This window comes from Drosophila novamexicana, unplaced genomic scaffold (assembly GCF_003285875.2).
Source record: "Drosophila novamexicana strain 15010-1031.04,08,12 unplaced genomic scaffold, DnovRS2.1 tig00000986-arrow-arrow-pilon, whole genome shotgun sequence".
Taxonomy (NCBI): domain Eukaryota; kingdom Metazoa; phylum Arthropoda; class Insecta; order Diptera; family Drosophilidae; genus Drosophila; species Drosophila novamexicana.
The window spans coordinates 1063263-1088771 of NW_020824835.1; the positions used below are offsets into that span (position 1 = coordinate 1063263).

A 25509-nucleotide genomic window follows, 5' to 3' on the forward strand; every position below is an offset into this window, starting at 1 on the left:
CCGTCCGTCCGTATGTATGAACGCAAGGATCTCAGAACCTTTAAGATCTAGAGACTTGAAATTAGATATAGATGCTCCTAGTTTCCGCGCAGATCGAGTTTGTTTCCGATAATCGATAACTTACTCCGTTTCCAAGCAATCGATAAAAATCAATATCGATATCCTGTTTTTTGGGCAATTTTGGTAAATAATTAGAGCTAGAGTCACCAAACTTGACATATAGCTTTTAAAATATTTAAAATAGAATATTATATGCATTTGATGTTGGAAGAAGAGGGTTCAGGGTATTCCCTAATCGGGAGCTCCCGTCTAGAACCTCTTACTTACTTTTACATTGTTTTTAAAAAAAAATCTTCAAAAAAATTTAATAATATATTTTATTAATTTACTTCCCTCAGATGAGAAGACTAGCTCAGGGATTCAAAACAGATCTTTTATTATTATTACCATGGCATAATAGTAAATTTCTTAGTTCGCTATTCAAGTTATCTTAAAAAGGTAAAAAAAGCTTTGTTTTTGACCAACAGTTTCTTTGAAATAGAAATTTGTTCCACACGACACCTACATTTGAGTATACCGCCTGAAGCAAAATATAGATTACGTCAAGTTTAATTAGATATAGATCAAATTTCTTAATCATCTTTCTGAAACGCTATCTAAAAAATGTAGTTGAAGATAAATGTAAGAAAATCAACATGGCTGATATATTCTTTACCAATGTCCTTTCGCAACACACATGAATACCGCGCGATTTATTCGAGTATTTGTTGCAAACATCGATGCCCTATCTATAGAGCCGAAAGTGTTTATAGCAGGGTCCTGTACGCTAGAAAGTGGGTTGTCGTGGGTCGTGGGTCGCGCTCGCCCGAGCAGCGGCCTGTCAAACTGAAAAACGCCATAAATTTTGGCCCGGCTGTCACCGAACGTGCGCTCTGCAGCAACAATAACAAAAGGAGAGGTAAAGCAAATGTCGAAGGCGAGCGGAGCGGAGCGTAGCTTGGGCAGGGACATGGGCAGGGGCCGGGGGTAGCCGCACAATTCGCACATGCACAAACTGCACACATATGCCATTCAATTTATAGATATCGGCTGATAAGGGTGCGGAGGGTGGGCCTTAGATCAGAGTCGGGGGTGGCTGTAGCTGCTCCGGCCACTGCCTGTGCTGATTGCACTGTTGCTGGCTAAGCGGATAACAAAGTCGAGTAAACTCGCCTTTTGGCCAGTCAATTTAGCTGAGCGGCTTACGGGTCAGCTATGCAAATATGCGCAAGAGTCCTCGAGGACACTTGCCTAGGCCGCAAGGAAACCCTCGCGAGCAAACAAAAAGCGCAACACGCGACGCAACAAAGGATCACTGAAGATGGCAACGGGCTGTCAGAATGGGATTGGAAATGGGTACGGAGCACGCGCAATATTATCCTTTCGCAGCCTTCCCGCCCTTGCCTTGATACACGCAACCAGTTCCAACTCTAAGGCTTCTATCAATCCATGCTATCCGCGCTGAAGCGAATACCTTGACGATTCCTAGAACGAATGGCAGCAGCTACGATACAGGCCGGAGAAATTTTTACGAATTTGCTGCTGCCGCGCGGCGACAATAAACGGGCCACAAGGAAAAGCCTTTTGTGCCAACCGTTTTAGCAAACGTTTACAGTTTACAGTTCTGTTTATGTCTTTATGATTATTGCAATTAGAGGAAAGCAGCAAAACATCACCCATCCCGCTCACCCACCTACCCGAGGCTCGACTTAATTATGCGCCCGTGGGACGTCCTGCGCACGTCTCAAGGCAACTCAAGGACACGGTCCGCGTAGGGGAAACGCTAGAGCGCGGATAACTTGCTGCAACTCGCGATGATAATGGGCGCGATGGGTAGGTAATAAGCTGCGCAGCAGGTAGGCCGGCCATGAGAATTCGCTACTCGGTCGGATAAAACGTTGCCCGGCCGGATAAGCGCTGCCCTACCCCTGCCAGCAATAAATCTGGCTAGGTCCTGGTCGGAGGGGTAGTGCACGCAGCATGTGTCAAAGTGTCATGCGCAGGGATATTTATGCGCTATGACGAGGAGCGCGTGTGCCGTCCGCAGTCCGCAGTTCCACGACTCTGGCTATATTAAGGCAGGATCAGAGCAGAGCAGCTCATTCGCAAACGCAGCAGCGCCGCGCACACATCGTTCATTCTGCTCAGAGGACATAAGACACAAACGCAATGGCAGCCACCAATACGCACAGCCACAGCTACTATGCCGATAGCATGTACAACATGTATCATCACGCCCTGCCACCCACATACTACAATAACACCAGCAGCGGTAGCAGCAGCTACTACCAGAGCAACTCCATGGCTGCCACAGCTAGCTGGCAGCCGGCGAGCTACCAGGCAGGCAGCTACGCACAGTACGGCCCGGAGAGCTACAGCGAGAGCTGCTACTACGCCAACTACCAGCAGACTGCCCTGCCACAGCCCGAACCCGCTGCAGTGCCTCATTACCAGCCGACAGCAGTCGCTGAGCCCTTAACCAAAGCCAACTCGCCCGCGCCTGTTAAGAGCCGCAAGCGCAAGGCAGAGGAATCCGCTGCCGATATCATTGCCGCCGTGGAGGAGCGTCCCAGCACACTGCGCGCCCTGCTCACCAATCCCGTGAAGAAACTGAAGTACACGCCCGATTATTTCTACACGACAATCGAGCCCGTTAAGAAGCCCAGCAAGAGCATCTCCGCCGGTGAGCTGTCGCCCTGCTATGAGCAGGACTATGCCGTACCCACGCCCTCCACACAGCAGACGCACATGTCGCCGCAGCGCAGCACCAGCGAGGATGTAGACTATCTGGACGTCTACTCGCCGCACAAGCAGGCCAAGCATGGCGACTTTGTTGCAACGCCGCCGGCTGCCACCACGCCCGCGACGCCCGCCTCCCTGGTCGATGGCATTGGCATCAGCACGCCACCCCAGTCGCCGGCCGAGAAGTCAAATGAAATCAATCATCGCATTGTGACAGCTGCCACGGGCAACAACGAATTTAATTGGTCGCACATTGAGGAGACTCTCGCATCAGGTAGGCATCGCACTCCCACCACCCTCTCTCTCTCTCTCTCAATCACTCTCTCAGTCACACACTCTCCCTCATTTACAACTCTCGTACTTACTTTCTGCTTTTTATCTCGGACTTTTTGCAGATTGTAAAGACTCTAAACGCACTAGGCAAACCTACTCCCGCTACCAGACGCTGGAGCTGGAGAAGGAGTTTCACTTCAATCGATATATCACACGCCGCCGCCGCATGGACATTGCACATGCGCTCAACCTGAGCGAGCGCCAGATCAAGATCTGGTTCCAGAATCGACGCATGAAATCCAAAAAGGATCGCACTCTGGAAGCCTCACCCGAGCACTGCACCAACGCCGGCTACGGTTCGCTGTTGCCGCCACTGGATGTTACCACTGTGCCGCCACAGCCACAGCCACAGTCGCATCCACAGGCTGCTGCCATGCCCTATGCCGCCTATCCCGCTTACTTGCCCGCCACACAGCAGAGCTATGATTACCCGCAGCAGTCGCCGCCGCTGCCACTACCGCCGCACTTTGGCCAACAGTACGACGCGCAGTACACACCGCAATATCATCAACAGACGCAGCAGCAGTGCAGCTACCAACAACAACAGCAACAGCAGGAGCTGAGCACCTCCAACCAGGCGCTGTATCATCTGCCGTTGCCCTAAGTTAGCCCGCACACACACACTGAAACACACACACTGAGACACACACACACAACCGGAACAAACGCGCCACAAATTCTCGACCATTTGCCGGTGACACGCAAATGTGTAACGAGATGCTGCGCAGTCGCAGTCGCTGCACCGCGCACTCCCTACGGTGCCCAGAACACAAGGATAGGACGAGTGCGCATGTGCATAGGCCGAGGCCGAAACCGAGACCGAGACCGAGGCCGAAGCAACTCCTCGATAACCTCTGATACCTCAAAACCCAGTGGCTGGCCATGGGTTACCCGTTGTCTGTTGCCTGGAGCGCTCGATTATCATCGAGCCCAGGGACTGTGGCCGGGCATCGATAATGCAACACATCCTCAACTTGGAGACTGATTAAAGTTTTGTTTCTATTGTACAGCTAATATATATAAATCGATTACATTAGTCATATTTATTAAAATATATATTCAAAGTACTTGTACTTGATCGAATTTATCAAAAAGACTGCGCGTTTTTCTTACGAGTTCTTTGATTCAAAATACTCAAATAGATGAATTAAGATTAAATAAATAATTAATTATTTGTCTTCAGAAAATATATGGAGATTATTTAATTATATTTCATTTATATAATTATATCTCATACCATTTGTGAAGCAAAAGGAAAAGATAAATTATGATTTAATAAATAATAGTTGATTTATTTAATTTTCATTTGTGTCTAAAGTGTGTAGGATTCAAATCCAAATTATATAGGAAATAAATAAAGATTATTTCAAAATAAATAAAATGTATTAAAAAAACGTTAGTTGTTAATATTTAATCTTACACTGTCCTTTATATCTAATATATTTTCGAAAGTTCCTAAAATTATTATTACCTGTTATATTCATTTTCTCAATTTCCGAAAATTCGTTAATACACAATTTAAAATTCGAAAAAATTGTATGCATACACTCGATTTTTAGGTATTTTGATTAAGCACCGATTTTTGTCGCTGGCTCCATTAATTGTTAGACAAATTTCTTTTTTGGAATTTTGGATCATTAAGAACCCTCCACAACCACCCAAAATTGTCACGCTTAAGCCAGTAGACAAACGTTTTTGATATCAACTCTAAATTTGAGCAGCTGCAATTTGATGCTCCCCTCGCCCTTTCGTTGACGACTTTTCTATAAAATGCACTATTTTCGCAATGGAAAAATGTCACATTTTGGTCGGTTTGGGTGTTTTTCAGTCAGGAATTGGCTGCCAACCACCACCGCCAGCAAGAGGAAGCGCCTTTCGCTGTTTGCTCATCTATTGAAGTGAGACATTGACTGGTCATTTTTCATTGCTCTCCTTGACAGTTATCGGTAACGCAACCGAGGAACCATGTGCCGTCGCAGTTGCCGGGCGGCATTTATACGACTCATTAGATGAAAGTGGACAGTGGATAGCAGCAACTATGGGTAGCTGGCAAGTTAGCCAGGGATAACTTTCCACAAGCGTTCAGATGTAGAATCGATCTACCAAAAACTGAACGAAAACGTTTTCCTCATTTACATCGGCTCAGCTGACAAAGGAGTTAGGAGCCTAAGCAAAATATTCAATATGAACTACAAATCCAGGTTTTTATCGGTTCGACATTAACGTTTATTTCATATATATGAAGTGAGAAGAAATGTTGCTCATATTGCATTAACTTTAGGCAGATAATTTCCTTGGCAGCTGAATAATTTGATGTAACATAGTATTCGAAGTACAAAAGCTTGGCAAAAGTGTTATTAGATGTGTTATTGAAGGTTGTGATTAGTGAGTTTACGTTGATTATACTTGAATTGAAATTTTAGTTTTTTAGAATGTTAGAACAACTAATTTTAGAAATCAATTCATGAAACAATATAAAATAAAAAATGCCCAAACTACCAACTTCATTTCTATGACAGTTGGACTATAGGTACTATAATAGGCTAATGTTAATAAGTTTTGGCAAAAGTGTTTTGATTTATCATACTTGAACTCGAATTTGTAGTTTTTGGCACTCTTATGTCGATGAGATTTTGCCTTTAAAGTTGATAAGAAATGGTAAATTTCTCTAAAACTGGGAATTAATTCCTCAAAAGAAACAAAAATAGTTAAAATAAATTAAAATCAATTTGGCTTTTTTAAGAATCTGTAGTGATCATAATACTCTCTTTAGGCACTTGAAATATAATTAGATATTAAATTCCCTTAGCATAACAAATCTTAAGCTAATTCCCTAGGATAGTTTATGCATCTTCTTAATTTCCATTTATGTTTTGCAAAACAGTTCTACGAGTTACTAAAAAAATTAAATATTTATTTAAATTCCTGTCTAAAATGAACAAAAAAAACATTTCCTAGATTCTTGTCTAACATTAAGTCTGAAGCTATTGTCTTAAAATTTTGTAGAAATTTGCCAAGAGTCAGTTTTGTGGATTGTTCAGATTTTTACAACTTCTTGGTGAGTGGTAAAAGGTTTACGTGCAAGTTGCGAAAGAGTTACGTTAACTCTTCGACGTCCTTCGGGGAAGTAGAGCCGTTTCATTTGCTTTTCGTTTTATTGAAAACCCAAAGGTCGCTTTTAACTCATTCGCGAACCATAAAACCCGCAGTCGGACGAATTGGCAAGGCGACCTAGGCAAGTATCTGAAGATTCGCGGAAAACTTCATTGTGGGCGTTAGCGTCTGACGATGCAGACGAGACTGCAGTCAAGGCTGCAAAGTCAATCCTTTAGCGTAATCCTTTAAATAGTCAAAATAAAGCCCGCCTTTGTCAAAACAATTGTGCAGAACTGGTCACTCCTTTGGCCATCGTCGGATTTGCAGTGCGAATAGGCGTTCTATTGTGTCCACTTAGCCGGACACGGTACCTGCCTCTGCGCGAATAACGATCGTAAAATTATCCTTTCGCAAGCACGAGCAAGCGCAGCCGCCTTAGGACGACCGTCTACTGGGCGAAGGAGTTACAAAGTCATAAAAACAAAACACCTTTGTCGCAGCATTGTCGGTTGGCGAATTATCCCTTCTGCGCCGCTGCCGTATCCTTAATCCGCATCCACCGTACGCTTGCAGCCAATCCGCAGACAGATTCGCAAATGACTGACGTACGGAGTAGAAGAGGTGCTGACCTCTTAGCTGGAAGGGATTAAATTACATTATCCTTATGTTTAAGATAAACACAAACAGCAGAACTCTCTGATCTCGGATGTGGCATGGCTTAAATTAACGTTCGCCATGACGATAAATTGGCCTGTTATAAAGTCAATGTTAATGGTCCCAAATCTGTGTCTGTTTACTAAACTACCTAATCGTATGTTTTCATTAAATTTTATGATTTACCTTAGAATTAAGTTAAGTTAAGGAGATTAGAAGTTACTTGTAGGCAAAGCTAACCTTCATTGGGCTTTCGAGGATTGGGCCCGCTAATCCATCTTAGGAGCTTAAAAAGTGCTGAAGCTTAAAATTGTGTAAAATTGTTGTATAAATTTGTGACGAAAGAAGGAAATACATTTATATAATATATCATGAAAGTTAGCTGCTCTTGTAAAAATTGTGGAATAAAAATAGTATTAATAGTATAAAGTCGTTTTCCTATTTACATAAATAATGAGAAAGTAAGGTTATCTTCGGCACGCCGAATATATTTCCCTTGTGCAGATATGCGAGAACAGTCATAAATGGTGAGCTAAATGAAAATATCTTGGAAAATTGAATAAGTTGCCTTACAAGACATTACTTGCTTAGCGATCGTTGCTATGACAGCTATATGATATAGTGACCAGACGGCTCCGACATATGTAATGCCCGCAACTGAATGCAAAGAAGGACCTAAGAAAAGTTTCATTACAAACAGACGGATGGATGATGCTATCGAAGTTCTTGTAGGGTCGAAGATGTCTTCTTCTAAACGTAACAAATTGCATGACAATTGTATAATAGCCTCTACAAGGGTATTAAAACGAGAAAATAAATATAATATTGTTGTTATTAAGTACAAACGAGTCTAGCCTGGGGCTCGAGCCTGAGCTCGAACTATCGAGAATAGTGAAAACTATCTTGGTCGGACAGCGTCCGTCGGTTGAATAATATAGTTTTATTAAAATTTCAGATTTTAAGCTTTTAAACGCATTTTTGTCTGCTCAAGAGGGGTGTCTGCTCGTTAAAGGGACAATGGTTGTTAAAGAAAATGATTTGTCCCCCAATAGGTGTATCTAATGGTAATGTTTCACTGTATTCTATATTTCAATAGACCAAAAATACAGTTCCTGAACAGTTATGCTTAGTTCCTGAGCTCTTGTACATGCGAAATGAATTTTACATTCCCACAGTCTATGTCAACATTTGCTACAGCAACAGGTTTCCTTAAGCCAAACACCGAGGCGATATGATAATTATCCGCACACCCGCTTGAATTAAGCGTGTGCCCGTGGGGAGGTCACAGCTGCGGCTGTGCCCTTTGTTGTGATTACCACGTTCGACGCTATATTTATGGCGCTCGAGAGCCAATTAATTGTGACCCAAATCAACAGTTTTTCGAATGGTTGGCAACACCAGTGCGCCAGCTCTCGGCCAGCTCTAATGGCCCGGCAAATGTGGCCGATCGCCATCAGGGCAAAGCGCAGAGCGTGTGAGCTGTTCAGGCACACAGGCGATGGCGCTGACTGCTCGAGCTACACATGAGTTATGGCCAAAGCGGACAAATGTCGCTTTAAATGCTCCATTGGCATGCATAAATTTCGATTTACAAGCCCCGTCGCGATGCGTTGTTCCACAGAATACCCGGCTCATCCCCCAGTGCCAGATGAAATCAGCGCCAAAAGCCTCCGATCTACGAGTAAGCGGTTCGGCGATTCAGCGATTCAAAGGTTCAACGAGTGGCCAACGCGTTGGCGGCTAGATCAGTACCCCAAAGCCGCCAACTACCGAGCCGATCCACCAACTAGCCAAAACATTAATATGTTAATGCGCGGATCGGGCCACGGCCGGGCGGCGGCGGGACGGTGGCTAACAACGACAACGACAACCGCCACCGTCCGTGGGGATTTATGGGTTCAACAAATGCTTTATGGCGTGTCGCTTTGACTAATTTATCTGAGGACTGTGGAGCGGGCGACTGTGTTGGCCACAAATTTATTCTTAATTTATGATTAAGCCGATTGTGCTCGAAATGGTTTCTGGACTCGTTTTCTGTTTTCTTTTTTATATACTTCTTTGCTATCCTTTCATAGACATTGCAATAAAAGTCGGCAACATCATTTGGTCATCTTCTTGTTTGCGTTGCAATAATCTCTATTCTTAATTCCAACTACTTTTCAAAATTATTAATAAATAATTTACCAAAACAGGTCGTTAAGATTAAAGATGTTTTTTTCAAAGATTAGCCTTAAAACATATTTTTTACAAAAACAAATTAATATTAATAAATGCGATACAAAACGACGATGCTTGAGAAACTTAACATTAATGAATAGCTTTGTCAAAGTACAGTTTGACAAAAATTAACAGTTAATAATTTCAAATATTAATATTAGAGGAATTTATATTTTAGAATATTTTGTGTTACATTTTATTTTCTTAGTAATATTTACTTATTTTTTATAATTTATATAATATTTGCGCTTGGTAACATTCGTTAATAGATTTCTTGTCGAGTCTTAAATGTTATCAACAAAAATTATATGAGGCTGTATTTTCCCACTACACATATCCAATCTCATAAAGTATTCACATACATTTATGTATATAGTCATTATCAGCACTAAGAGACAATCTAAAACAATCTACCCATTGATCTCATGTAGTCTAAGAGCTGGAGATAAATAATATGGTAAGTGGATTATTGAACACACAAACAGCTAGTCTATCGAATATATCAATCTCACTTTTTAGTCACTATACGTTATACAAATTACAATTAAAATTATATTTGTTGGTTTTTAGTTTGCAAAACTGGACTGTACATAAACCCCATATCTGATCCTATTCTATCTATCTGTACCTCTAACCACCCATCCGGCTGTTGCCCCATTTGATAGAACGTTTTGGTATATGGGCTGTTGTATACCCTGAGCAAGTCCAATTCATTTAAGATTGACTGGTCTTGAAGTCTGATATACCATTCAATTAAGTATATCTAACTACTTCATACAATCGGTTCTCCTGGCAACTATTTATTCCATAGTTTTGCATATTAGGTTGGGTTTTTGTTTTTAGAATTTCAACAGCCGCGTGCAATATGCGTTTTGCTTGGTGCTACAAAATTTTGAGCCACGATGTCGTTTATTAAAAGGCATAATTGAATTTCTTGCAAACAGTTGTTTGTTTGTGAAAGATGTGGCCCAAACATGCAAAAAAAGCCGACCCCAGCTCCGCAGTAGGGGTATCCGGCTGGCGCTGAAATTTCGAAAGTATGAAAAAAGCAATTAAAACTGAAATAATGAATTCTTTCTTTGCAGTTTGCCATGTTGCTGTCTGTTGTCTAAAGGCCTGGGCCTGCGGCTTTCATTTGGAGCGTGCGCTGCTTGGCTGCCATTGGGTGAAGGGATCGGTAATGGTATCGACCTCGGAGCTGGCGCTGGTAGCTGGTAGCTGCTTGGGCTGATTAGCATGAGGCGTAACAGTTTTTAATTGAAGCCACATTTGACGGCGCGTCGCAATATGCCAAAAAACAGCACTTATCTTGCCATCAGAAAGTTGAAAAACTTTTACCCCCCTATACAAACAATTTTTTTTAATAACAATCATAAAAGTTGTTGCACAAATGTTATCCATTTTGTTTGTCGCTCGGTGATTAGCTGAAAAAAGAGCAAAAAGAGAGATAACAAATTTGTGGTTTTGACAAGTTTGAGTTTGGGCTCGTAGGGCTTTTTACTAAATACTCTCATAGTAGTAAGTAAAATATATCTAAAAAAGGTATTTGAAGGCGTTCGGAGAATTAAGTACTTTTGAATATATAAAAAAAAAATTGTTACAGTTTTATTTATTAAGCCAGAAAACAAAATAAGCTAAGTTTAAATTGTTTTGCTTTCGGTTATTTATTTATTTCATTTATTTTTTGATTTGTTCTTGGTATAGATCCACATTGTTCTTCAAATATCTTTTTATATATATTAAGTATGTAAACAAAAATACATTTTAATTTATGCTACGTATAGCATATAGAAAATAGCACTCCTATTTGTTATTGCTTGCATTTGACCTATTTCCCGGCAGAATTCTTAGTCAATTATGCACACATATATATACATTTTTATGTGCATATGGCTTTGGGCCTCGACATAGGTGTGTGTGAGCGCCGGGTCATTAATTTTGATCATGCCCAAATATGTGTCAGTCAGCAGTCAGCCAGTCAGTCAGTTCGTCGGGCAAGTTGCCACCCAGCCAGTCCGTCGCCAGTCCACGTCAAAATTTCCATTTACATTCAACCCGGCCTACACACACACACACACACACACACTCGCACACATAGAATCTCGCACGCCTTTCTGGGTGCATACTATATTCAAATTAGGCAAGCCGCCAACCCCAACCCTAAACAGTCGTTTCCAACCCCATAGCCCTTGCCTCTTGCTCACCCGGAAGCAGAACTCACTTGCCGCAGCTGCTACGTTTGGGGCTGCACATGTGCCGAAGTGTGTGGCGGAATTTTCTAATTTATTTTTTAGCAAATGGTTCAAGGCCCTTCACGTTCTGGGGGCGACGTTTCAAGTTCGAGTTTGCCGGCGCCAAACAAATTGGTAATGGAAATTCACGCGTTTCGAATTATTGATTTTTGCTGCTGAGAAAAACTTACACTCCTCTCGACACACAATTGACATTTGAATTGTACAAATTTGACGTGAATGAGACGATGACGATTAATGGCCAAGGTCGCTGTTAGCTTTGACAGCTCATTGTGGGAATGTACGGAAATGTTGCTTAAATTTAGTTATTTTTGGGTCCACATTTAAACTCATTTAAATTGACTTGAAGGACTTCAAGGATTTCTTCTTTAAGGAGTACAGCAGCGACCTCTGGAAGGATCCGTTAGCGAACAAAATCAGATTGCCATCAGGCTTCCAGTTGGAGTTTTCTTGCAGAATTTGGCTAATTTTCCGATTAGCTGCAAATGCAACTGGAAAGTGCACTTTTCTCTGGACACAAACCAGAACGAATGCATTTTGCCTAGCTGGTTGGTAATGCAGTGCAACATGCACTGCTTGTTAATTTGGACAAAATGCACTGCTTGTCAAATTTGTGCTCCAGCTGCACTGACTAAAGTCTAAAAAGAATTTTAAAAAATTAAATAATTTATATTTTTTTGTCAATATCAAATTTTAAGACGACTAAGTGTCAGAATTTTTTGGTAAGCAATTAAAAATCAGGCAAATTTCAATGTTATTTGATATATGTAAATGTTCACTTAGCCCAGTGCTATAATGTTGAATACTATAATTAAAACTAAGTAGTATACACTAATTAATATATAAGTAACCAGTTTTAGCAATGGGAATGAGGCGCTCGCAAAATAATTATCTATGAGATCTAAAGGTCTTCAAAATATATTTAAAGAAATTAAATTTAATTAACGATGTTTTGTACGAACGGCAAATTAACTTTCTAGTTCAAATGTATCCTTAAAAATTAATAAATAAACATTTGCAATTATAATTTATTAAACTTTGGCTATCAGTTATATCCATATTGAGATGTGTTAAGATATTTTACTTAATAACATCGTGTATGAAAGGAAAAAGTGAAAAAATATGTATTTAATTAGGTTGTATACAAATAAATATCAACAAAAATTATGTTTTTTTAAGATACTTGAGAATGGAAAATGTCTCAAACTTAAAGAGCTTCAAAGCCTGCTTACATCTAGTATATTTATAAACGATTGTTCATTTAATACTAAGTTCCATAAAAACTGATCGAAGGCATTTCAGTTGACATAATTGAAGTGAACCTGTTACACACAGTATTTTAGCGACCGTGACTAAAGCATTTCGTGGCAAATTCAAATTCCGACTTTAATCCCAGTTACAATCACAGTCGTTTAATGTGGCCTTCATGAGGTGAACTAATTAAAGCGGCGCAACCAGTGGGAACCAGCCCAACTAGGAAATGTCCGCACAGACACATGCAGAGCTAACCCATATACAAGTGAATGCCACATTGTTCGCACGCATAATGTGGGCTAAAGGATTTGGCGGCGCGCCGCAGGACGATAATGAACACAAATGAGCCGAGCAAAAGGAGTTTTTGCAAGCGCTCACGAAATGGCAAACATTTGCCAAAAACGAAACATATAGAACCATGGGCAATGCCGGCGGACCTGTTGTTCCTCTTGCTGCAGAAGGACACGACCTTGGCGCAGTCTTTCAAGAGCAAAGCCAGTCGACAGTACGTCAGCCAGCCTGCCAGACAGCCAGTCAACCATTTATAGAATTTGGCTGAGTATCTTTTGTTGCAATCTGATTGATTGCTGTCATGCGGATGGGAAAATATATCAAAAGGAACCCCTATATGTGAGAGTTACGGCAGCAGCTGCCAAATGGCTTCCTCAGACTGCACTCGGCGACGCCATTTTAGATCTGCCTATTATAGTCCTGGTTTTTGCTGCAGAATTTAAAACCTTAAAGTGTCCTTTTTGCTGCAGCTTGTAGGTGGAGCCACTTTCCATTTTGCCGCCCTCCCCACCGCCCCACCCACTGGCAAATTAATCATACGGATAAGTACGCAGCTTGTGGCCCAGGACATGCGCAACAGTCGTCGTCCTCTGGCCAGCAGCCAAAGCGAGAGGCAAATAGCAGCAGAGCTTTCCGCAGCGAAAGCTTCGTTATCTGGCTGGCCACACGCTGTCTATATAATGTGTACATAATGGCATAGGGATATGTGTGGAAAGCAAATCAAAATGGCGTCACAGCCAGAATAATTTTTGAATGCCTCTAATGATGGATTCAGTAGCTCGCGTGTCGCTTTAGCTCAGCTGTTGTCCCTGCCGAAGCAGCAGCAGCAACAACAACAACAACAACAAAGAGCACGCCTAATGGCCTCCCAATTTTAGCTACAACTCCAGCTCGTGGGGCGCCATCTTGGCGGCTAAGTAGTTGATCGCCTGACAGCTGAGACGCGTTTATCATAATCAAATGTGGATGGACTCTGTGGCACAGGCAGTGACACTGACACTGACTGCGACTCCGACTTTGACTCTGACTCTGACTGCGTCGTCAACTGCGACAAAAAGGTTGGAAATTAATTTAAATTGCCTTTTGATGTAAATGCATTCCTCAATGCAGTGGCAGCAGCAGCAGCACAGCAGCACCAGCGGCGGAGGCAGCTCATCCTTGGAGTATGTGCTCCAGATTTGTCTGTTTGCAGTTATCATCGTTGGCTCTCTAAGTAGCTGCAACTTTTGCGCTGTGCGTGTGTTTGTCCTAAATGGCGCTTATTTATCAACTGCCAGGAGCAGCTACAACTGCAAACCCCCCCTCCCCTCCGCCTCCCTCACTTCGGTTCCCTACCCTCTGCAGCCTGCTGACCATTCACTAAGCTGGTTTTAGCTGCACTGCGTGAAGAACTCAAATGGCAGGGTATTAACGAATTGTCGTGAGTTGGTCCCCCGCCCTGCCACGCCCCGCTTGTAGCACTCTTGTGGCATTCGTATTGAACATTTTTCTTGGGTCGATGGCACTGTATTTAATTGAAAACTGCTGCAGTTCCGTTGAAGCGTGTTGCACAGTTGCATGTTGCATGTAGCACAGTTGCACAAGTTCTATGCCCACATTTAATTTGAAAATTCCTCTAGTTTTTTGTTGCTATGCAGCAGGCAAAAACAAAACTACAAACGCTGCTGATTGTTTCATATTAAAAGCGTGTGTGTAACAGCAGCAGCAACAACAACAACAACAACAACAACAACAACAACAACAAGAACAACAATATTAACAACATACGAGCGATGATGAAAAATCGCCAGCAACATGTTGGATGCTGCTGGGCAAAGCTGCCAGCCCGTAAGGCTGGGGCTGAGGCTGAGGCTGAGCTGCGGCTATGCGGCTCCCATCTCCGGCTGAACATTTTTACTGCCCGCTGGCAGCTCCGACATCAACTCCAATTACAGAAGTACACGCAGGCGTCTCTCTTATGATTCCTAGTTTTCTTCTCCTTTTTTTTACATTTTTAATATGGTTTCCCTCATGTCGTGCGGGCTAGAAAAGAAGAGTAGAAACCCAAACGAAACGGTTGCATGTCGTTATGGAATTGTTAACCATCTGGAAACCAAGTGCAAGCAATGACAACGCAGCCAATGAATGCAGATACATGTAAAAATTGTTTACTACAAGTAAGAAATTGATAAATAGCAATACAAGAGTAATTTTGATTCAACTCAAAAATGTTTGTTATCGCAATGAAATCTGAATATTATGCATTACATTTTAGTATTAATCAAATTATTTATACAAGTGCGCTTTTCCTTTTAAGTTTTTAATTTTGTGCGCCTATTAATACATTTTTTTAATACATTTATTTTTTTTTTTAAATAAACAATTTTGTCAAACATTAATGTTTCTTTCAGCATGTTTTAAATTGTGTCTAAAGAAACATGTCTTTTAGCGGGCATATACAATTTCTTGAATATATAGACATAGACAAAAATTGTTTTTTTAAGGGTTACTTATTTATTTAAGGTACAAATTCAATCATAACCAAGATTGATAAATTTAAAGACATACTTTATCGGAGTGTATTAAATTGCTTACAAAAATTCCATAATAATACTTGAAAATAATAAAATCATAAAAATACACGTATCTATGCATATTTATTTGATAATGGTCGATAAAAACGAGTGTCTTTCTAAATACTTAAAACATTAAATTATGAAAATAAAATGTTAAATGATAAAGTACTGAATTATACAGTCTTAATTCCGAAGCATGTATATCTGAAGAATTGCTTGAATTTATTCTCGAACATTATCGAAATTTAACAAAAAGAAATTTTATCATAATTTCGACAAAATATTGCTCTAACTTTGTTAAATTCATCTACACAAACAATAGTTGCATATTTATTAACGCAAATATTGATATACCCATTTTGAAAATATGTTAATTTATAACGAATAGAATATGGTCATAATTAGAGTTATGTCAGAAAGTTTCTTGAATATACTTGCATATGGAAGTATTAAGTTTTACTCTTGACATAAACAATTTATCTTAACGAATTCAAATGTAAATCTCAAACAAAAAAAAAAATGAATATATACTCGTTTGTGTATTTCTTGTTTTGCTCTTTTGGAATTTGGTAGCAGGTCCGAAATTGATTTTTAATTAAGGCATTTAACCAAACTTGATGCCAGAGCCAGACCCAGCCCAAAAGCTCGTAACCCGAAACCGAATGAATCATAAGAACCCCAAGACGTCGCCAGACAATGTGGCCAATAAATTTAAATTCCGATTCCAAATCAGATTCAAAACTCGAGTGCAAACGAGCTCATTTTAAAGAGATGCAAACAAACCAAACCTTGAAGCAAGGTAAAAAATAAAAATCTCATTTGTCGCTTGTTTTATTTTATTTTTATTTTTTTTAGTTTTCTGGAACATTTCGGTGGTAGAGGAGCGCTGTAAAATTTTGAACGCAGCCAATAAAAATGGAAATGATGGCGCACAGAACGAAACGTTTATAAAATAATAATGCGAAATAATAATGTGACGGTGATTTAGCGGAACAGCGCCACGATTGAATACAAATAAAGTGCCTGGACGCGCAGGAGGAGCTGGGGGCTAATGGTGGGCATAGGGATGGCAACTTTTGGGGTAGCGGGACGCACTAATCTAGGATGATTTCAGCCTAATCTGGAGCAAAAAACAACAAAGCTGCTGCCGAGCTCAAAGAGAGCGGTCGAATTGAAGAGGCGTGCGCGGGGTAGCTGACGTTAACGTTGACGTTGACGTTGACGTTGAGTGGCAGGCAATCATCTGCGTCGTCCAGCGTCCAACTACCTGTTTCTGTGCCGTTTCTGTTTGCCAGCTGTGGCTGGCGTGGAGCCGCCGCCGTCGCTGCTCCGCCATAGGCCGTTGGTCCAGGCCGTGCGGCACCCCTGAAGCATAAATCAAAGCGAGAGGCGTGGCTTAGCTGAGTGCGAGCGAGCGCGACTGATTTTCGAACATGCGCACACTGTGTGCAGCTCACTCGCACTCGCCGTGTGCAAGCTAAATGATTTACAGTTTTCGAATACTCATACAGTCGCATGCTCACTGGGACTCGGACTCCACTCCGGCATACACCGAAAGGCTCTGTCAAACGTGAATCGAACGTGGCGCACTCAAGTACGCCAGCTGCGCGCTCGGTACCCGGTTAAATTTAATCAAACTTCCATTTACACACTGGAAATATTCGTATTATTAGTCGCGAAGTACTACACGTAGCTTTCAGGCGTCGGCAAAATTGCACAAAACTTATGCTATCAATGGAATATTTCGCTTTAATCACAGTGAATCTAAGGGATAACTAAAAGGAACTCAGGCCTGAGGATATATGCAATACCAGAAATACTAATATTGGAATTTCCGTAGTTCTTATACAAGTGAAAAATTTTAAAATCTTTAAAAATGCCAATAAAATTGGAGAATGTCACGACAATTGCGTAGACTAAACAAGTCAAGTGTTTTAATGTATTCAATACATAAATATTTTTGAGTGTGCTACAAAAAAGCAAATACAATACATACTTTAAGTGAAGTGCTTAATAAAATTAAGTTTTCGAAGCAACAACACTCCCGATTGGATTTCAAAACTATAGGTAAGCAACAGTCCCAATATATAACAACTTGTATGGGGAAAACAATAGCAAGTGGATCAATAGATTGGCTATGTAGAATATGAATTCTGAAATTCATCAAAAATAAGGTATAAAACTGCGGGGGCGTTAGTCAATAAACTTCTTTAGAAAAAATTCATAATAATAACAAAAACAATTCAAGATAAACACGCAAAAAAATATTTATAAACAAACAATTTATTCTGCGAATCTTATCGAGCTGAACTGTTTATGTTTGATTCTCAAAAAAACCCTGAGAAAATATTCAATTTGTCCTTTAGTGCCTTTAAAATACATTTGTTTTGTTTGGCAATTCAACGCTGAAATGAACTTTAACTTTCTCGGCTGTTATCAAACTTTTTCGGCTGCACACACATACACACACTAGCCAGGTTGCCGAATTCGAAGTTCGAATTTCAAGCGATCCCTTCGTGTACGTGAGACACACGTACAGTGTACGTGAGATCAATAAGAATGTTCGTGAGCAAGTCGAAATAGAATGCTTTCGCACTCGAAGAGCGTAAATAAATTCGAACCGGCTCTCTTTCGAACTCACACACACACGCTCTCACTGTTGTTTGCGGCTACACATTTCTGCGTCCGCAAAGGTAACAACAGCAGACCAGCAGCAACGAGTGCGAATGAGACAGCAGCAACCGCATTTAATGCTGTCTGACTGCTCTAGCACGCATGACCCGTTCGAATTTAGTTTTTTTATACGCGACTGTTTAATGAATGCACTCGAATGAATGTGTGTTTGCCACTGCCATGGCATAGCAGTAACTGTGTATGTGTGTGTGTGTGATTGTGTGCGCCTCTACTTGCTCGTACTCGCAGCTACAATTGGCGGCGCTGGCGCTGCGCGTTGCATGAGTTTTTTATTGATGCTCAGATATTTGAATTATGCCCGAGCAGTCAAAGTGAGACATTGGCGCTTCGAGCACGTATTCGCGGATACATTCATCGAAATAGAAACAGAAACAGAAACCGAAAACTTTTGGCCGTGGCTAAACAATCCGTCAATCCGTCAAAGCATTCGCTAGCTCCGCGAATCGTGCGGCTCTCTGCCCAGCAAATACAATAACAAAGACGCGCATCCGTTGGATACAAGAACAGTCGCGGATACAGATACATTGCACGACGCGCAGCGCTGACTTTGAGCGATAATAACGGAAGATGGATGGGCAGCTAAGTGTTTTCAGTGCCAGTGTTTTCATCGATGACGTTTAAAATACATTCGCGCTGATGGATACCATAAATTCGGCGTGAACTACTCGCAGATACACTGCGAATCCTAATGAGATTTAACTACGCTCTTCAACCGGCCGCAGCCCAACTAGAACTGTGACAAATTACGTGCCTGCCCGCTGCGGCTAATTACGGTTTTAAAATCCGCCAAACGTCAAGTGCAAAAATAAACTCACAGAACTAACAGCAGGTAAAAGTAAAACCCCGCCAAACCTCGGTATGCAAACGGATTAACCTGAAACGATGCGGGCTTAATCGGTATTTGGCAATTAGCTAAAGGCCAAAAGTGATCGAACACGGAACTGTTTCCGCCCTTAACTGCAGTCATCGCAAATATTGTTAACAATTTTTCACAATTTGTGAGGTGAATAATATACAAATAAAAATTGCCTACACTTACGCCCCACTAAATGTTTAACGCCGTCGGATAAAAATTGTTGAAGTGAATGCACTTTATGAGACTAAAATTGATTCTACAATTTTAAGAAAGCAAAGGTAAAATTCACTTCCAAGTGTTTGAAAATGAATACTTTAACACATTTTATCAGCAGTTTTTTTTATTATTATTGAAACGAAGTGCAAAAAATGTATTTAGTAATAGTTTTGCCCACTAAGGAATCTGCCGTAAGGTCTGTTTAATAGTTTAACCTAAATATAATATATTTAAATTGATAGCTAAAGCAGAACTCAAAGCAGATATTTATTTTTCACGCAAAAATATAAGAATGTAAAATTCTAACAATTCTTTGAATGGTAGACGCCTATTTATCCAAAAATTGAACACTTAAAATAAAATTAGCCTTGAAAAAATATTAAACAATATAATATGTATATATTTAACATATGCATATTTCTTCGAATTAAAAGAAGGCATGCATATCTTTTTTACCTTAGTGCTTTTCAACTACTTTTAATGTCTGTCTAATAAAATTGGTTAGTTGAATGTAAGAAATAAAATATTATTTATTCCAATATAGTAAGGTGCAAATGCATCCGATTTAAAAAATCCAATGTACCCTATCTATTCCTTATGTAAAGTTTATTGGTTAACAACAAATATATATAGATTCTTCAAAACTTATTGGAATCAACTTTTTCTTCTTCAGAAGAAAACAAAGCACATCATTTGACAAATATCTTTATTGTGTGCGACAATCATTGCATCTGCTAATCTAAATTTATATTTTGCTGAATATTCTTGTGAATTAGAAATTTTACAGTCTATAGCTTTCTTCGGCAGTCATATTTAAATGATATATTTGAAACAAGAATATATATATTTATATATAAATAGCAGCATGTAAATGTGCATTACTATCGAATGGAGTCGCATCTTGTAATAAATTCTTTAATCTTTGAACAATTAGAACTAGTGAAAATATTTTTTTAATATCCCATTCTTGTATGAACTGAATTGAATCTTCAAATCGAATTGATGTATTAAATGGCATACAGTGGCAACCTTCAATTAAATTATGCTGGAAGCCCAAACAGAACTCCTCAGTGCTTGGTCTAATCCAATTTGCTGTTGTTCTGTTCCATTTTTGTTTTGGGTTGCGTGCGCGATATCAACGCAAAGAATTTTCACTTCATTAAAACGAATGCAGCCGTTTTTGAAATAATTAAGAGCTACAAAGGCGAAATGTCACAGCGAATGAAAAATGCCTAACAAGCAGCCACAAACTACCTACTATACCTATCACATATAAATATATATATATAAATATGTAGCTATATAATACATGATGTATATAGCTGTATGTATCTAAAATGTAAATAGTTTTTGGGAAACCACAGACGTTATACATAGGAATTGCGTGCCCAGCCATCACATGGCCGGGAAGTCATGCTGACCAGACCGAAACTCGAATTATGTTAAAATGTGACTCTGAGCTGCGCCCAAGAACACGTCTTCCTCTCACTAGACGCATTGATATGGAACGCTAACAGAGACCCATTGAGGGTGCCCACCGGGCGCCCATGGTGCGCCTAGGCCAATTTCGCTGCATGTGCACTTCTTTTAATCGCTCCGATCCCTGCCCTGATCCCTCACACATGGTAGCGGGCCAGTGAGAGTGGGTGAATCGTATTGCCACTTGATGTAGGTCACTTTCATTTGCATGCGCTCTCCCAGAGGGTGGTCGAGCAGATCTAAGTGCCCTCAATGGGCTGTTGCATAATGTGGACACAACACAAAGCCTGCTGCTGCTTGTGCTGCCCGGCGAGTTAATTGGCTGCCTAGTTGTGCACACACACTCATACTCACACACACACACACTGGGTCCAGGTCCAAGTCTGAATTTGTCTGAAGTTTTTGTTTGGCTTGTCAGCGCTTGAATTTATGCCATCATCATTCGCGTTTGGCCTGCGCCTGGAGCTCACATTCATCATGGTACTGGTCTGCGACTGGGACTGGGACTGGGCCATGACCCAACAGCGGGCTAAAATGTCATGATGATATTACAGCTTTACCTATTTATATTTATAAATCAAAATACCGACAAAAAATAAATGTATGAAACACGCAAACTTTGCCGCGACTACAGCCATAACAACAACAACAACAACACCAACGACAACAACAACGACAACAACAATGCCTGCATAGTTGTTGATGTTGTTGGGGAGTCGTTGATCTATTGGGGCGACGGCAGCCATTTGCTCAACTTTGTATTTGGATGTGTAGGTACAATAAGTGCCGGGACACATTTATTTTCGACGACTCCGGCAAACGGCAGAAGGAGACGTCAACTTTTCATCCTGGCTGATTTCTATGCCGTGCACCTTGATAACAAATTTGTGATTTACTTCTTCTTCTTGTTATGCATTCACAAAGCGATGAAATTTGTTTATCTAATATAAAATGTTGAAGGTATGAAAGCTAGAGTTCAATATAAAGCAACACTTGAAAAGGTAACCTAAGCCTTACCTAGATTACATTAGCTGGCTTACGAATCCAGATTTATATAATGCTTTGTATCGTATACCGATTATATTGAGCTCAAAAATATAACAAGAATGAAGGGAACGCAGATAAAATACCCTTGTAGACATAGTTTTGCAGATAAGTGTAGAGTTTGTTGAACATTTCCTAAAAAATTGATAAGCTTTTGCACGGATACAATAAGTGTAGTGAAACTAGAAAATGCTTTGTTTCGTCAAAAAATCTTGTAAAAAGTTTCATGACTATAGTCTAAAGACTAAAAGAGTATTGTTTTAGAATTGAAATACCTTTTGAATATTCATAGTTCCCACTCTTTAATTTCACGCCACACATTTTTTATTTACGGTATGATCTACATAATATATCAATCACATATATAAGTTTTAGAATATTGCTGCAGCTTTAGTAATCATCTCTCTAAGGTCGCATTGAGATTAAATGTAAGCGAGCAATATAATTAGAAGCTTTAATGAGCTTTCAAAGCTCGCTTTTAAAATAAAAGCTTTTCAAATAAAGTACGAGATTAATTTAAGTGCTAGCCATTTGTTATCCTCTTCTTACAACTCTCACTATTATTGTTCAATCCTGAACACCTAATTCAAATAAGTAATAAGCAGTAGCCAAACCAATTGGGTTGTCCTTGGCTCTCGGATAGAGGTCAATGTTTTGTTTAAGATACAACAATTACATAACCGATCGTAAATGATGTGTATAACGTTGAGTGCAAGGACACAAAAGGCAAACCGCAAACATGGGAGACGACGAGCACTTTTGAGTACGTGTCAAAAGGTCAACAATGGCCGCTTGCAGCGGGGATCGAGGCAGCTCGAAAAACAAATCAAAAACAACTCATAAAAATTATGAGTACCGCAACCGCAAAACAAAACACAGACGAGGGTTGAGGCGAGAAACTGTAACAATAACAACAACAACAGCAGACTGAGAGAAAAAGAGATGGATAGAAGTGAGCGAGAAAAAAACAAATAATAATATTTATGACTACTTTTATGAGGTGCTTACAAATTTTTATGAGTTTTTAATGGGCCCACTTGCATTCGTGTGCGTTTGTCGTTCCTTTTTGGCTCATTGTTATTGCTGTGCCATAGAGAATGAATGAAAGAGAGACAGAAAGAGAGAGACAGAGAGAGAGAGAGAGATAGGCAGACCGAGTTCGAGGCATGCCAATGAGTGTGACTGCGCGTGCGCAAATACCTTTTAGAATTGTGCGACTGCGACTGCGACCTCGTCCCGTCTCGCCTCGCCTCATCTCGTCTCTTGGGTCCCTACTCGGGCGCTGGCCTGTGGCACTTTTTAGAAGCGGCATGTTTACATATACACGAGCTACGCCCATGTTGACAACAAATATTAAAAATTATGATTTATGACCAGACCCGGCCGGGTACCAGAGTACCCCGGCCTACAAACAACAACCAAACAAGGCGCGCTCGAAATCTGTAATGGTGACGACGTTGGGCGACGACAACGGGCGACATTTGTAAAAGAAATAACTGCTTAAGGTTTTGTTCGTTTCATAATTAAGAGATGGCTGGGATATGGCCTGGCCGGGATGATGATGATGATGATGTACTTGCCAACGACTGCAAAGTGCCTAGAAATGGATGACAATCTAATAACTCATATAGAATGGCGTGTAAGAAATGTTAGATTCAAAAGAAAGATGAAGTACGCAACAGACTGGTTTTGACAGCATACAAAAGATTACCTTATTACAATATATATGAAAAAAATGCAAAAAATACTTTATATATTTGAAATAGTATATAGTATAGTGGCATATACTATATATTACGAACTATTCCTATCTTATATGGTATGGTATATATTACGAACTATTCCTATCTTATATGGTACGAACTATTCCATAAATTCCTTTACTAAAGGTGAAATATGCTATGTTAGATTGGTTTCTACTTTTAGCGTGAAATTAAATGCACTCTTCTTTTAATGTATATTTCAAAAAAAGTACTCAAAGGCAATCGTTAAATAGTATATTTTAAATAAAGCGAATCATTCCTTTAAATTAAAGATAAGGTATGATTGTTAGATTTGATTTTACTATGAAAAATTATTGATAAAATATCAAGCTGCAGCATCCTTATAAAATGAAATTAATTTATTTTAATCAATTCTCTCGCCTATACGAGTTAGACGAGTTAAAGTACGGAAAGGGCAATTAGGCAAATGTCAATCAAGTTTAATAAATCCCAAAACTAAAAATGTTCTATACAAAGTGTGAACAGTATCGTTTTATATCTCTCTTTTCTATCTTACACATCGATTATGCAAAAGTTAATCATCTTAATTACAATGGACAGCCCCGATCATAAGATCGGCACCTCGAAACGTCTGCCATTGTCCTGGAGTTTTCACGAAAAGTTCCCAAAACAAGAAACCCTTTTCAGCTGTCGCATTGGGCACAAATTGATTTATGGTGACATAGAGTCGATCTGGGGGAACGTCTAGAGCTGCGCATGTGCAACTCAATTGCTGTTTATTTACTCGTACCTTCCGCTTCTTCTTCTTCGTCTTCTTCTACTTCTGCATGTATGCAGCAGCATTTACCTGTGCCGATGTCGGGCCAACATTTGGAAAGGGAAATTCGTTCTGCGGTTTAAGTATCCGTACAAGAATTTCACTCCCGTTTCGTAGGCATATTAAAAATGTTTATACAAAGGTGGCCCCGGGGCAGGGCATGGGTATAAAGGAAAATGCCCAACCGCGACGCAGACGACGAGACAAAGGAAAGTCGCTCAGTTTTGCCCGGCTTGTTCGCTCCCTCGTCTCAAAAATGTCGCTGCCCGAAAGAATTGCCATAATTTATGGCTTTCTTATGAGGCGACAATCAGCCCAGCGACCGACGAATGAGCCAGACCAGCGCCAATCTATGTATCCACTTTTATATACATATCCATATGTGTGATAATTTTTTTTTTATTTTTGGAAAGCGCGGAGAGAACCCGCAAATTCGGTTTGCGTTTTCATTATTCATGGATTTAATTAACACCAATTGAACCGCTTGTCGCCCGACTCTTTGGAAAATAATTTCCAAACTTGTATAATTTATGGCCTTTATTTATTCGGAATTTTTAATTTGCCGTTAAGTGATCGAAAAAATAAACAACCGGCGCCGCCAGTTGGGTCAACACGCATTCAATTAATTGTAGATTTAAGATGGAACTTCCATTATCCATTATATTGCAGATAGAAGAGGTTCGATTATTCGCAGCCTAATCAACGGTCATTTTAGATTGATTATTTAGGTAACTTGCGATTTAATATGATGAAGATGAAGTGATCTGTGGTTTTCCTCACTTTCTTACTTACAATATTTCCATTTAATTTTTATTTAAGATTATTCATGTAATTCCGACTTTAATGTCTTCGATTTCATAACATTGAATCTTGCCTTCCAGTTCTTGGTTTGATTTGATCTCTAGCCCCATTCCTTGGAGCAACGTCTGCAAGTCGTAGGGTCAAAGAAGTTGCTTATCTAAGCGTATAATTTGGATAATCAAATTGTTTGTATGTCGTTGGGCTAAACAGCTTGTGCTGTTTCCCGAGGGCTAATCGAAAATCGAAACTTAAGCGAAATGCCGTTACAATTGCTTTAAACTCCATAATCTTCAAATACCCAGGGCCGTATGCGAATTTACAACGTTTTCGGGAACGCTGCTCATCAAATAAATCTCTGTCGAGCATTGGCCCAGGCCACCGGTTGCCCAGTTGTGGCCAGTTTTATCTGAGAACCCGCCAGGCCAAGCCGGGCCAGGCCTGGCCT

General features: G+C 40.3%; 2 protein-coding genes across 2 annotated transcripts in view; both read left to right on the forward strand.

Annotated features, from left to right (window-relative positions):
• The first annotated feature begins 2208 nt into the window (after positions 1-2208).
• Positions 2209-3718, forward strand: LOC115765606 (segmentation protein fushi tarazu). Its single transcript, XM_030709257.1, has 2 exons — positions 2209-3055; positions 3177-3718. The coding sequence occupies exons 1-2, from the start codon at positions 2209-2211 to the stop codon at positions 3716-3718; spliced, it is 1389 nt and encodes a 462-aa protein (XP_030565117.1).
• A 15522-nt stretch (positions 3719-19240) lies between these two features.
• The window catches only part of LOC115765747 (homeotic protein Sex combs reduced), a 31111-nt gene continuing 24842 nt past the window's right edge, over positions 19241-25509 (forward strand). Inside the window, exon 1 of the mRNA XM_030709409.1 lies at positions 19241-19261. The gene's annotated coding sequence lies outside the window, so the exon portion shown is untranslated. The remainder of the gene's footprint in view (positions 19262-25509) is intronic.

Bases quoted from the DNA above. Each gene is read 5' to 3' on its own strand.
- LOC115765606 (XM_030709257.1), top strand. From the start codon at position 2,209: ATGGCAGCCACCAATACGCACAGCCACAGCTACTATGCCGATAGCATG. The intron at 3,056-3,176 runs GTAGGCATCGCA...GACTTTTTGCAG, and splicing joins TGAGGAGACTCTCGCATCAG to ATTGTAAAGACTCTAAACGC.